The sequence below is a fragment of the Trichophyton rubrum genome, assembly GCF_000151425.1.
Source record: "Trichophyton rubrum CBS 118892 genomic scaffold supercont2.6, whole genome shotgun sequence".
In the NCBI taxonomy this organism is placed as follows: Eukaryota; Fungi; Ascomycota; class Eurotiomycetes; order Onygenales; family Arthrodermataceae; genus Trichophyton; species Trichophyton rubrum.
In genome coordinates, this window is record NW_003456423.1 from 1,222,720 (window position 1) to 1,235,312 (window position 12,593).

The following is a 12,593-nucleotide window of genomic DNA, read 5'->3' on the forward strand; positions in this document are numbered from 1 at the left end:
AGAGTTGCATAATATTAAGTATATAGGTATATTGTGTCAGCGAACATGTCTTGCTTGGCTGCGGCTGGGCGACAAAAAGGAGAAGGAGGCCCATGTTCATCAGCGTTGCCCGGCTGTGCCTCAGGGATAGCTCGTCGCTTGTTTCAATTGGTCGTCAGAATCGTTTGACAAGCTTGTTGAGAAACGTGGTTTGTTTGCTTTAAAAAAAAAAAATTCATACTGATCTGCGTCCATCCATGGGTTGGTTAAATTAGTTCGGCCGCCGTGGAGCAACGTGATTGGCCTGCTTAACCAGCAACTCCAGAAATCGCCCTTCTCTGCTAAAATAGTTGGTGGAAGGCAGACTGGGGACTTCTCCTGACCGTTGAACTTCGCCCTGGAGAAACTAGCCTTAAAACGGGGCTAACGTTTCTGGAAGGTGACTTTTTAATTTCTCTCGTTCGGGAACTTTGTTGTGACCTGCGCAGCTGAAGATCCCATATTTTTTTATGGGGTTCTTTTTCAGTTACATATACTAAGTTAAGTAGTCAGGGTGAAGTGGTTCGTCGGAAGAAAAAATCTTTCACTTTAGCTTCTCTCATTCTCTCTTTCTGCTGCTTAGCGCCATGTCAAGTCGCATACTTGTACGTAACGGCTTTTGCTTGCGTGCACTCGGTTGAAACTGTCACATTCGTCGCGGGCCCCCTGAACAACGGCCCCCTCCCTCATGTGAACAGGTCGATATCAACGTGTGACAAGTTTCGAGCCTCCCAAATCTCCCCGCCCCCCTGTTCCCTTGCTCACAATAATCACTGTGACGACTCGAGGAGGGGGAGGGGAAAGAAAGAGAACATTTCGAATGTTCCGAGTTTCAGCTGAGTGACATCGACTGCATTCCCCATACTCCGTAACATTCCGACGATTCCCTCTCCCCAGATTGACAAGGCTCTATGCGGCGCGCATGGCGTGGCGTGATAACTTCAAGATGAAGAACCACTATGAAAATATCCTCTCTTGGCTTCCGATCCTGTCCTCTGTACAACTTAACGGTGTGCATATGGAGGTTGTAATCTGCACTGTGCTGGATCCATATCCCCTGCTTCAGGTATAAATCATTGGTGCTAAGGTGGACTTGGCGAACGTTGAATCCAAACCAGAGTTCTTCGACACTGTTTCTGGAAAAATAATAGAAGCGGGGCATAGAGTATGTAGGAGAAACCGTTTAAGGAAGGAGTTCATAGTACCACCGCTATTCGTCGTATTCTTGTGGTGCTTGAGTGCAAATCCACTCCTCCATCAGAGCCTGTCCGGTCTCCCCATCGTTCGCCTTTTTGGAAGATTCCATCGGCTTCTTGCGTTTAATGATTAGACATAGGACCCATCCCCATATTCCAAATCCATCATACGTTGTAGTAAGGCCTAGCTTCTTTTTGTCTTCGGCGGACTCGTTCGCCACCTCAGCGGTATCCTGCATGTTTTCATTAGCAGCATCGTTATTATTCTTGTTCTGATTGTTCTCTGGCGCTTCGTCGTTTGCAAGAGGCATCTCTTCGTCATCATCACTCTCTACTAGTATCCTCGTCTCGCCTGTATTCTGTTCTGATATTTCAATCGGTGAGTCATCCGTCTCACCTGTCATTTTTTTGGAATTGCTTGTGATCCGGTCTTTGTCGTCTCTGAAAACTTTTTGCCGTGTGAGCAGGGAATGCCGACTTCCACTTTCTCGTAGGAATATAGAAACTTCAAAATCATCTAAAGTCCATTGTTAATAACGGAATAGTCCCCGTCGGTATTCGAAACAGTGGCATCATTTCTTGACTGACCTTCAACAAGGACGTCTTTCACGGGTTTGCTCTTCTTCTTGGCCTTGATCCGCTCTTTCTCCTCGCGTAGCTTGGGCTGCACGAGAGGTCTGATGCTCTCAATGACCCGTTTGAGGGTAGCATCATGAGAGTCTAGTAGCCATCGCGAGTCTGATGGGTTTTCTAGGTATATTCGGCATTCAAGAACGGTGTATTTGCTGACACGCAGGTATCTCCGAATCGGTCCCATTCCGACTCTTGTTAAATTAAACAACTTGATTCTGTAATATGGTATGCTGGTATATGCTTCTATTCTCTCTGGAGCTTCATATGGCGGCTGTGTCCTGTCGTATGCTGTGGCCTTGTTAAGCTGTTCAAGCCCTGGTTGAGGTTTCTGGTGGTCCAAGGCAACAAACAGGGTGAGCTGAATGCAAACAGTGCAAACTTCGGGCAAAAGGCTCGTCCAAGCTATATCATAGGTACCTTGTTTATTGTCACTACCTTCATCACAAGGAACATCTCTTGTTTACATTGTAAGAACAGAGGCTGCTTCGGCTGTTTACATCAAAGAATTCATGTTTGTCCGCCTAGGGCATGAAATCCTCTCTATTTCTGCTTCTACAAATCCCAACCAGAGTTGATTCTATACCCCCCAATTGAACTGACCGCGGGGAAGCTTCCAAGTTCCTCCATCATGGGCCAAACTTCCCCTCCTCCAGAGGGGGTGTTCTCCCTGCTGGACACTGATCTCTATAAGCTGACGATGCAATGTGCCATCCTTAAATATTTTCCAAGTGCTCGTATGTTATTTTATTTTTCTAACATGTCTGGAAGCAGACATGTTCCGAAACTACGTAGGTCACGGCTAACCCGGAGCTTTCCAGATGTTACATACTCCTTTACCAACAGAACACCGGACATGAAATTCACTAGACGGTCGTATAACTGGTTGCTAGAGCAAATATCCAGTGAGCTTTATCGGCTTATTCAGAGCCAATCTGACCCTCGAAACTTCCTTGGAATCAAGCGCTGATTTATAATTCTGTACACAGAATTGGAGAATATCAAATTGACAGAAGAAGAGCTGGAATTCTTACAGAAGTGTTGCTCATACCTTAACCCCGCATATCTTAAATACTTATCAGAATTTCGTCTGAAACCCTCCGAGCAACTGGAGGTATCATTCATTCCAATTGACGACACTGGATCTAAGGATGACATGGGAGATGTCAAAATAGCAATCAAGGGTCTATGGGTTGAAACTATATTGTATGAAATCCCCCTTCTGGCATTGACTAGCGAAACATACTTCAAGTTTTGCGATCGTGACTGGGATTACCATCAACAAGAAGAGAAAGCTTTCCGAAAGGGATGCGCACTTCTTGAAAATGGATGTATATTTTCTGAATTCGGAACCCGGAGACGCAGAGATTATCATACCCAGAATCTGGTGATGGAAGGTCTTACTAGAGCAGCGAAGAAAGGAGTAGAAGAAGGGTTTAAGGGGAAATTTGCAGGCACCAGTAACGTCCATTTCGCTATGAAATATGGTATTGACCCTGTGGGTACCGTTGCCCATGAATGGTATATGGGAATAGCTGCTATCACGAACAACTATGAGAATGCCAACGAGATTGCACTGAGATACTGGTTAGGGTGTTTCGGTGAAGGGGTAAGTCTCTCTCTCTCTCTTTTTTTTTTTTTCATTTCGCGGTATCGCCGTAGCAGTTGATGCTAATTCTATGCTACAGGTTCTGGGTATTGCCCTGACTGATACCTTTGGAACCCCCACGTTCCTTGAGTCATTCGGAAAGCCAGTACCAGAGCTTACATCTGCTGAAGAAGGCCCTGAGGCTACGATGCCTTCTTCAGGAATTAATACTTCCGAGACTGACTCCCTAACATCAACTGTTCCCCCTATCCAGAAACCATTTGAAAGTGCGGCGAGAAACACCACCACTAAAACCTACGCCCAGGTTTTCACAGGAGTGAGACAAGATTCCGGCGACCCCATCTACTTCCTGAAGATGGCAAAGGACTTCTACGAAAAGGAAGGTATCAAGGATAAGAAAACGGTCGTGTTCTCTGATTCCCTGAATATCGAACTTTGTCTGGAGTATAAAGTTATTGCAGAAGAATCTGGCTTCCAGCCCACATTTGGAGTTGGTACATTTTTCACAAGTATGAATTACCTTTGCAGCATCTGTCATATTTTCCTGCCTCGTCTGGAGTTGGGCTAATTAGCATGAATGAAATAGATGATTTCAATCGAACTTCGAATGGAAAGAAATCTGTTCCTCTCAATATCGTTATCAAAGTCTCCAGTGCCGGAGGGCGGCCAGCAGTCAAATTGAGTGATAACCTGGGTAAGAATACTGGTGATCCGAAAACAGTGGTCGAGGTTAAGAAGCGACTTGGCTATGTAGAGCACGACTGGGAAGATGGAGACGAGACGAGACGGTGGGGTAAGAAAGAGGATTAGCGAGTCAAAGACCTGTTTCCATTTTTTATATCAGATAGATGGACCCAGCTGTTGACCCCTGCTATAAAAAAAAAAAAAAAAAAGAGGTGCCTCGTTGATGTAGGCAACATCTGCAGTGTAAGTATCTTGTTGCAACTCCAGCTTACAGCTCTCCCCAATAACTGTACCTGTTAAAGCGTTTGTTTTGTTGCCTTTCAAAAGATCTTATTCAATATCAGTTCTATCCACTGTCTAGCTGTTGACTTTAGAGGCATACGCAATATTATTTCATTCTACTCTTCATCCATTGTTTCGTTCTCCATCAACGTATGAGCAGACATAGCATTGCAGAGCTTGGGCATACGAGTTGGCATTCAATGGGCTTCCTGCGTACCCATAATACATCAAAGTTTAGACCGGGATGATGGACCATGTCCCTTTTTATTCCTTTTTGACGGGTAGAAGTGTCCCTCAGACACCATTTTGTAGGTATTTGACTCTTTTGATCCAGTCTAAGAAGATGAGGTTGGTTCATAAAGGATTTATTCTATATTTTTGTTCCCGAAGTGCATAGAATGCCTTGTGGTGTCATGTTATAACGTTGTCCAGTAAATTACGGAGTAGCATCTCTACCAAATCCACCGTTGACCACATCCAAGTGTACCCAAGGTACAAAGTACTCTGTACTTGATGCTAGTGCACTGTCTACGGATGAGGAGATCTCGGTGGCTTATGGCAACCACCTCGGCTCCAAGTCCACCGCGCCACGGCGCATGTAATTATGGACCTGTGTAACCATCCACCACTAGAGCTCCCCTTTTCCCACGTCCCTTCACAAGCTGTAGATACATCCTCCCGAAAAAGCTCCAGCACGCTGAGGGCCTTGCAAGCCGAAAGACCATACATCTGAGGCATAGGGCAACATGTCCTCACCGCCAGGCTCATGCTTGCAGCATCACTCAAGACATGCAGCTTAGCGAGAAAGACAGGCGAAGAAGGGGCTGAAGAGGAGCAGCTAAATATAAACGGAGAGACGAAGGATCGCAGAGCGTTAAAGCGGCGTCACGGCCCCAGCCCTCCTGCGCCCTGCTTCGCTGCAAAACAGGGCCCTAAAGCGGCACCATGCACATCCCTCTTTCGGCCACTTATGCACGTCAGGTGGCACTAGCGCCCGAAGCGGACTAGCGCCTCTGAGCCTCTTCGAACCGCCCGTTTTTGCCGCGTAATTAATTAGTCCGAGACTCCTTTTCTCGAGTCGGCTGGAACAACATCCCATCCTCCAGACTCCCGTCCTTTCGTCCTCTGCTCCCCTTCGTCTGCTCGTGAACGTCGCTGCCTGGGCCTGTCTGGCGTTCTTGTTTCTCCAGAACTGATTCTCTCCTCCAGATCACGAGCTCTCGCCCTTGCTCCGGGATCGTCGCGTCTCCAGTCCCCTCCAATCGCCATATTTACACAACCCACGGCCGCAACCTTGCGCTGGATTCGCATTCAGCCACCCTCCATTAATAGCAACCTTCGTCCTTCTTGCGTGTACATACGAGCCTTCTTCTTCTCTTTTGTTTCTTTACTTTAAACAAGAAAGATTATCTGCTGAAGTCTTGGTTTGCGTACTTTTTTTTTTTTTTTTCTAAAATTTCTCGATCTCGACCTCTTTCGACTCACAACACCCTACGCTCCGGATTGACAACGGCTAGGCACTCCATATTTCCACAATGAGCGTGAGTCGCCACTCTCGTTTGTCGAAATTTGATATCACAGCTGTACATTTTGACGTGAACATGCGATCTTTGGCAAGGAGGAACCCTGGGGGCTAATTTTCAATCGAATGTTTTTAGGGATACAACAACCAGACACGAGGCTACGGCCAGATTGACCACTACTCCGGCTCTGGACACCCCGGTAACGGGTATAACCAAGATGTCGAAGCCGGCCACAACAATTATGGTATGGCTAGCATTATCTTCTAAGTCTTTATTTGTTTATTTGTTTGGTTGCGGCATTTCACTAAACCGGCTATATAGAAATGTCCCAATACAACCAGCCACGCCCTCAAGATCCCAACGCTATCCTAAACCAGTGCAGAGATGTTGACCGTGGAATCGATGATGTAAACCGATATGTTGACCAGCTTAGCACCCTCTACCGCCGTTTGCTCAGCGATGTCGACCCTGCTCGTGAAAATGCCCTCCGAGAAGAAGTCGAAGACCTTGCCAACCAGACGAAGCGCCTTTATCGTAACTTGGTCGACCGAGTCAAGTCTATCAAGCAGATGCCAGAATCCGGAAGCCCACGTAACTCCTCCCAGGTTGGAAAAGTTGAACGTAGCTTGAAGGCAGCCATCACACGATACCAGCAAGTTCAGGCCGATTTCCGAAAAGAGTCCGAGTCGCAAATGGCCCGACAGTACCGTATTGTTCGACCGGATGCAACAGATGCCGAGGTTAGAGAGGCCGTTCAGGATAGCTCGAACCAGCAGATCTTCAGCCAGGCTGTATGTCTTCACCGGACTTCATCTCCATGTGTGAATTAGAGATTCTAACCAATTTTGACAGTTGATCCAAAGTGACCGCCGTGGAGATGCCCAAAAGGTGTCGCAAATGGTTCGGGCCAGACACGAGGAGATCCAGAAGATTGAACGAGACTTTGTCGAATTGACACAGATGTTCCACGATCTTGAGGCTATGGTTGTTCAACAAGAAGAACCCATTGCTCACATCGACCAGACCGGTGAAGAAGTGCGGGAGAACGTCGACAAGGCCAATGAAGAGATTAAGGGCGCCATTGATTCCGCCCGTGCTCGTAACAGAAAGAAGTGGTGGTGTCTTCTCATCTGTCGTAAGTACATGAATCTCTCCCTTGGAGTTTGCCAAATTATACTAATTCCATCTTTCCGCAGTCCTTATCATCATCATCATTGTTGTCGTCATTGTCGTTGTCGTTGTTATACAAAAGAAGTAGGGTTGCTACCACTTACCTCTACTTACGTCTCATTATACACACCGATGGCCAGAGTATATGGCTTTTCACCCCTCCGACCCGACCCTCCGCGAAAATATCTCTCTTCCCTTTGTACATGTGCTTATACCCTTCAACCAGTATTGTAAGATCCTTTTGGTATCCCTTTTGGAACATCTGCCCCTAGCAACTCGACAAAAATTCCCCTTTTTTCTCTTCCTCTGCTTTCTAGCATCGAACCGATAAGCCACATTCACAATCATCGTTGGAGCCTCCGTTTTCCTTTGTCAATCGTCATAGCAGCTACAATCCCATTCTCGCCCGGCTGTACTATATCAGCTCTTATGGCTCAGTGACACTTTTCCTTTGTTGGATTCCTGTCTGTTTCTTCGAAGGTACTTTTTATTGACATTACTACTATATAATAATTACCCCTGTTTCCTTTTTCTCTCTTCTTCGGTTCTTCTCGTGTTATTCTCCATCATGTCGTCTACTTCTCCTTGCACCTTATAAAAGAATGGTTGGCTTTGTATTTTTTTGGAGTAAACAATAAGAGTTTATTCTGATACTATATTGTCTATCTCTTCAATTATCCACTTATGCCAGTTATGTCCCAGGTCTATCGCTACCGGACCAATGCTTAAATGCAATATTGTAGCATGCAAAGTATGGTTCTTCGAACTCAAGGCTTACATATGCCTTGGTGCAACCGCTATGGCACCAGCCCAGACTCTTACGATCTCCAATTATGGAGCCTAGTCGCCGACTCTAGGGTATATAGTTCCTCAGCTGTCTCATCACATGTCCACGCCTGCGTTGCCTACTGCTTCGCAGCCTTCTCTTCCTCTTCCGGGGTTTTCGTCTTAAGTTGTAGCGCATGTATACCGCCCTCTTGAGCCATCTCTTCTTTGAGCAGGTTATATACCATTCTATGTCGGGCCGGCTGGGTCTTCGATGCAAATGCGGACGAAATTATCGTTACACTGTAAAGAGAAGTAGTGAGCAAGCTAGCAATTTCGTGTTTTTAGCCGTCAATGGGTATGCTTCCCATATACGCACTGGAAATGGGTTTCTGTAGATGTATTTCCTTGCATGGGCGCATGATGAGCGTGGTGTTTAGAGTCATTTCGGATCGTCAGGGAAACCGGCGATAGTTCTCTTGTGACCTGCATATAATCATTGTGAAATCAGCTATATGCCCATGCACTTATCTCCTTGACATAAGACCTGAGGCATACCTTTTCCCGAATCGCGTCTTCCAAAGGCGTCTGAGATGTTGCAGTGCTGGCGGACATTCTGGGTATGTGTGAGAAAACCTGCAGGCGCTGCTGGCTTAGTCTGATGGTTCGAAGCATCTGGTATGTGGAATAGCTGGAGAACGACAAGAGCTTCAAATGCGCTGGTAAGTAGGTTTGCTTGCCTGTATATGTCTTGCAGAAGGCTTCGGTGTTATTTAGGCCTAGGCTGTCGTCGTCGGTAAAATAAAAATTAGTTAAGCTTTCTGGGCGCATCCGCGACCTTGGGGAAACTTCCAACTCTGCACATCAACACATCATAGAAGATAAAGACTGGCCACCATTATTTACCTTGAAACTCATGGATGCCCTTTAGCTGACTTCTGTTGTTTAATAATCTGATATGTGGGCGAGAAACCGCTATAGCAAAGAACTGCTATTAACCTCGACAAGATGATACGACCTGGTTGCCAGCGGTTGCGTCTATTTGCGCAGCAGCATCCAAGAGCTCAAGTGAATCAGAATAGCGCTATACCATGGCCGAAATGGAAGGGATACCGAGGCCGTCATATGCGATTATTTTCGAGTCTGCCGAATTTTCCCCTGTTGCATCCATTGGCCTCCCATGACCAGCTCTCGACATCGGTTGTCCACAGCGCATCGGGCCGCACTTTTACCTATGGCAATCTTCTCGGCGATGTCATATCAGCTCAAGATAAACTAAAGACTATCGGGGGAAGGCATTCAAGGCTTATGGATCTGCAGGGGAAGCCTGTGGCATTTCTAGCAGAGAACAGCTACGACTACGTAGGTACTGTAGAAGCTCCCAATAAAGTCGATTTGATGAAATTTGGCACTATATAAAAGGCTAACATTTCTAATGAGCATAGTGACACTACTATCTATCCTTGCTGCGGATGGGATTGCCCTTCCACTTTCTCCTAGCTTCCCTGCGTCAGAACTGAGATATATACTGGATAATTCGCAAGCTGAAGTGCTCCTAGCTACGGAAAGGTACCGGGAACAAGCAGAGCAAGTTCTCAAGGGGAAGTTGATAAATCCTCCCGTTCTGGAATTCATTCCCAAGCTTGTAAAAGGAGCTACGCCACCGTCGAGCGTAGGATTTTGCAATATCGAGAACCCTCAAGGAGGAATGATGCTATATACTTCAGGAACCACCAATCGCCCGGTATGCTGAACTATTGAATTTGGATACGGTAGAACGCCAACTAATAATCATCGTTATCAGAAAGGTGTATTCCTCCCACACTCTGCGCTAGCGGCGCAAACAAAGTCTTTGGTTGAAGCATGGTCTTATTCACCAGACGACAGACTACTTCACATGCTACCTCTACATCACATCCATGGGACTGTCAATGCTATCCTGGCCCCGGTACTTGCTGGCTCATCTATTGAATTTACATATCCCTTCAATCCTACAGCGGTATGGAAGAGACTAGCTAAGCCATTTCTCCCTCAGTCCACGGCCAATCCACCACCAAAACCTATAAACTTCCTCACAGCGGTTCCAACTATCTATCACCGTCTTCTGAATACATTTGATTTACTCTCTGATACCACCAAACAGGCCGCCAAGGATGCCATTTCGCCGGGAAATCTACGGCTAAATATTTCCGGTTCTGCTGCATTACCGACGCCTACAAAAGGGGCATGGACTGACCTTAGTGGAGGGAATGTCCTTCTTGAACGATATGGTATGACTGAAGTGGGCATGGCTCTCAGTTGTGGCCTAGAATTCAATGATAGAATAGATGGAAGTGTTGGATGGCCGCTTCCATCTGTTGAGGTCAGACTATTCGACCTTGATAAACAAGCAGTTATACGCCCTGGGGAAGAGCTTGACCAGGACGGCCGTGAGAGGGTCGGAGAGATCCAGCTACGAGGTCCAACCATATTCAAAGAGTATTGGCAAAATAAGCAAGCCACCGAGGAATCATTTACTGAAGACCCTGATGGTAGAGGCAAATGGTTCAAGACAGGGGATATGGCTATTCGAAAGCCAGTTGATGGCGCTGGGCAAGGTGAAAGCACCTGGGCCAAAGGCCCATTATACTTTATCCAAGGCCGCCAGAGTGTGGACATTATTAAGGTCGGAGGAGAAAAGGTGAGCGCACTAGAAGTTGAGCGTGAAATTCTCTCCCTGTAAGTACCGACTTCTTTCATATTGTTCTGTACTCTAGCTGGACTAACATGGTATATCTGCAGTCCCCAGGTTTTGGAGGCTGCTGTCGTCGGCCTACCATCGGAGCAATGGGGTCAAAAGGTCGTCGCGATACTGGTTCTCGACTCTAAGCATACAGCTTCAGAATCTGGCGATAGAAGGCCCTGGGGAATACTTGACCTGCGCCGTGCCTTGAAGGAGAAGCTGTCTAGTTATAAGATCCCTCAAGAGATGAGGGTACTTGAGGGCGGGATCCCAAGAAACGCCATGGGAAAAGGTAAGTGCTCGACTGCCACTCGAGATATTTTGATGTAGAGCTACTGACAAGTAATTCTTCCAGTAAACAAGAAAGCCCTGAAAAAACAGGTCTTCGGCGATGTGGTGTATTGATAGCATGCTAAGTTGTTGTGTACAATACGGGTGTATATAGACTTTTGTACACTATGAACATAGACGGACATTTGTAGCTTGTTAGATGAATAAATTCAAGGCTAAAACAAACCGGAAGCGATATCGCCTAATGGACCGAACATCATACACGGTGAAGAAAGATGATAGAAACAGCTTTATGAAAGGGGAATTTCGAATAAGAGCAAACGCGCATGGCAGTTTAATGACATTAAGAAGTAAAAGCGGAAGACATGTTAAATAAACCACGTAAACCCCCAGTTTTAGCTCCTAAGATAAAACAATCCAGGGAAATGAAAGCTGCGCTGGGAACATCACGCGCATGCTGAGACTTCATAAGACTCCATTTTGCAAATTGAGAAAGCGTAATAACCATCTCTACCGGTAATCTCAATCCCGCTAATGAGGGAAGATGTAAAAGCTTCCCTACTAACTTTCACCACGGCCGTTCAGCACTAAGGGGGAGGCATTGAACTGAACGTAGCGATATAGAGTTGATATCTGGATAAGACTGAATCTCTTATATGACCAGGGGCTGTTTTCTCAGACTGTAAACTTGGCTTTAGCACGGGTGCTTCCTGCATTGGCACTTTCAGTGTGTCCAGAGAACTCGAGGAGCTCATTGTCCTTCAGTTTGAGAACTTCCTTGAACCGTCTGCCAATAGCCAGGAGGATCTTCTGTGCTTGATCTTGCGAGCGCTCATTGCTAGCACGTCCAATTGTTCGGGTCCATAGACCGATTCGGTAAAAAGACTTGCGCACGTTAACGACAACCCCCATGACTTCATTATCACCATCATTTTCGAGGGTATCTCCGATCACCGTAAGTTGGGCATGTAGCCAGAGTTCGTCAATAGGAACCTGGTTCCGGTCCTTGGTGAATTTAAAAGAGTACGACCACTTGCCGCCATGCTTGTTTTGTTGGTCCTCCCATTCTGGTCTGACTCCCTTCTTGAATAGATGGTAGTCTGACTTGAAGCTGAGCTGAGAGGTAGGCGCAATATTATTCTATTCACAGCAAAGTGAGTGGTCAGATATTATGCCGTATATAATAAATAAGAGCTAGAACCGTGCCCCTCATTGGGGGGAACAGATTCCGGACTTACATATATTCCCCAGAATTCTTCGACGGAGTTAAAAGTGACGACTTCCTTGAGCAAATCGTTCCAGTTATCGCCCTAGAGGATAGCGCTTGGGTTAGCATAATCCGAGACATTCAATGATAGGTGGGCGGTATGGGATATGCAACTTTGGGAAGCGCGCCATGCACTACCACGTACTTTGCCACTTGGAGGTTTTGTGAACCACAGAGTCCATTCGTTCATGAGAGGGTGTTTGACGTTGAAGTTGATGGGGTCATGAAAGACAGTGATCTGTTCATCCTTGTTCTGAGCCTCAGCGCCGTCTGGAGTGGAGTTCTCGTTGTTCACGGCCTGTTCGGGCTTGGTTCCGTTTTCCGTCGCCATGTTGTGAGGAGGCAAAGGCGCCGACGTAGGTCTATGTAAGGCTGAGGGTTCGGCTCGCTGCACGGGAGATATATAGGCTAGGAGTGGAAGCGCTACTTGAGCTGG

The 12,593-nt window shown here is 46.5% G+C and overlaps 7 protein-coding genes across 9 annotated transcripts; 3 read left to right on the forward strand and 4 right to left on the reverse strand.

Moving 5' to 3' along the window:
• Nucleotides 1-760: 760 nt before the first annotated feature.
• Nucleotides 761-2,031, reverse strand: TERG_05859 (uncharacterized protein; the record flags this gene model as incomplete). The annotated part of the gene is made up of 2 exons (XM_003233942.2): nucleotides 761-1,731; nucleotides 1,803-2,031. The coding sequence occupies 2 exons, from the start codon at nucleotides 2,029-2,031 to the stop codon at nucleotides 1,229-1,231; spliced, it is 732 nt and encodes a 243-aa protein (XP_003233990.1). The 3' UTR covers nucleotides 761-1,228.
• A 444-nt stretch (nucleotides 2,032-2,475) lies between these two features.
• TERG_05860 (nicotinate phosphoribosyltransferase) lies at nucleotides 2,476-4,263 on the forward strand (the record flags this gene model as incomplete). 3 transcript variants are annotated; one of them, XM_003233943.1, is made up of 5 exons in its annotated part: nucleotides 2,476-2,581; nucleotides 2,666-2,749; nucleotides 2,834-3,453; nucleotides 3,533-3,962; nucleotides 4,040-4,263. In XM_003233943.1, 5 exons carry the CDS (start codon nucleotides 2,476-2,478, stop codon nucleotides 4,261-4,263), a joined length of 1,464 nt encoding a protein of 487 aa, XP_003233991.1. The 3 variants fall into 3 exon arrangements, with proteins under 3 accessions (XP_003233991.1, XP_047604493.1, XP_047606710.1); XM_047748510.1 differs by having other exon boundaries at nucleotides 2,476-2,749; XM_047750044.1 differs by lacking the exons at nucleotides 2,476-2,581; nucleotides 2,666-2,749 and having other exon boundaries at nucleotides 3,001-3,453.
• Nucleotides 4,264-5,472: 1,209 nt separating this feature from the next.
• On the reverse strand, nucleotides 5,473-5,688 carry TERG_12343 (uncharacterized protein; the record flags this gene model as incomplete). Its single annotated transcript, XM_047751312.1, has 1 exon — nucleotides 5,473-5,688. The coding sequence occupies one exon, from the start codon at nucleotides 5,686-5,688 to the stop codon at nucleotides 5,473-5,475; it is 216 nt and encodes a 71-aa protein (XP_047606711.1).
• A 266-nt stretch (nucleotides 5,689-5,954) lies between these two features.
• On the forward strand, nucleotides 5,955-7,346 carry TERG_05861 (uncharacterized protein; the record flags this gene model as incomplete). Its single annotated transcript, XM_047748511.1, has 4 exons — nucleotides 5,955-5,960; nucleotides 6,078-6,186; nucleotides 6,264-6,733; nucleotides 6,795-7,346. The coding sequence occupies 4 exons, from the start codon at nucleotides 5,955-5,957 to the stop codon at nucleotides 7,344-7,346; spliced, it is 1,137 nt and encodes a 378-aa protein (XP_047604494.1).
• A 671-nt stretch (nucleotides 7,347-8,017) lies between these two features.
• Nucleotides 8,018-8,492, reverse strand: TERG_05862 (uncharacterized protein; the record flags this gene model as incomplete). The annotated part of the gene is made up of 3 exons (XM_003233945.1): nucleotides 8,018-8,180; nucleotides 8,257-8,363; nucleotides 8,436-8,492. 3 exons carry the CDS (start codon nucleotides 8,490-8,492, stop codon nucleotides 8,018-8,020), a joined length of 327 nt encoding a protein of 108 aa, XP_003233993.1.
• A 1,282-nt stretch (nucleotides 8,493-9,774) lies between these two features.
• TERG_05863 (uncharacterized protein) lies at nucleotides 9,775-10,599 on the forward strand (the record flags this gene model as incomplete). The annotated part of the gene is made up of 1 exon (XM_003233946.2): nucleotides 9,775-10,599. One exon carries the CDS (start codon nucleotides 9,775-9,777, stop codon nucleotides 10,597-10,599), a length of 825 nt encoding a protein of 274 aa, XP_003233994.2.
• A 966-nt stretch (nucleotides 10,600-11,565) lies between these two features.
• Nucleotides 11,566-12,488, reverse strand: TERG_05864 (uncharacterized protein; the record flags this gene model as incomplete). Its single annotated transcript, XM_003233947.1, has 3 exons — nucleotides 11,566-12,030; nucleotides 12,129-12,200; nucleotides 12,303-12,488. 3 exons carry the CDS (start codon nucleotides 12,486-12,488, stop codon nucleotides 11,566-11,568), a joined length of 723 nt encoding a protein of 240 aa, XP_003233995.1.
• Nucleotides 12,489-12,593: the final 105 nt, after the last annotated feature.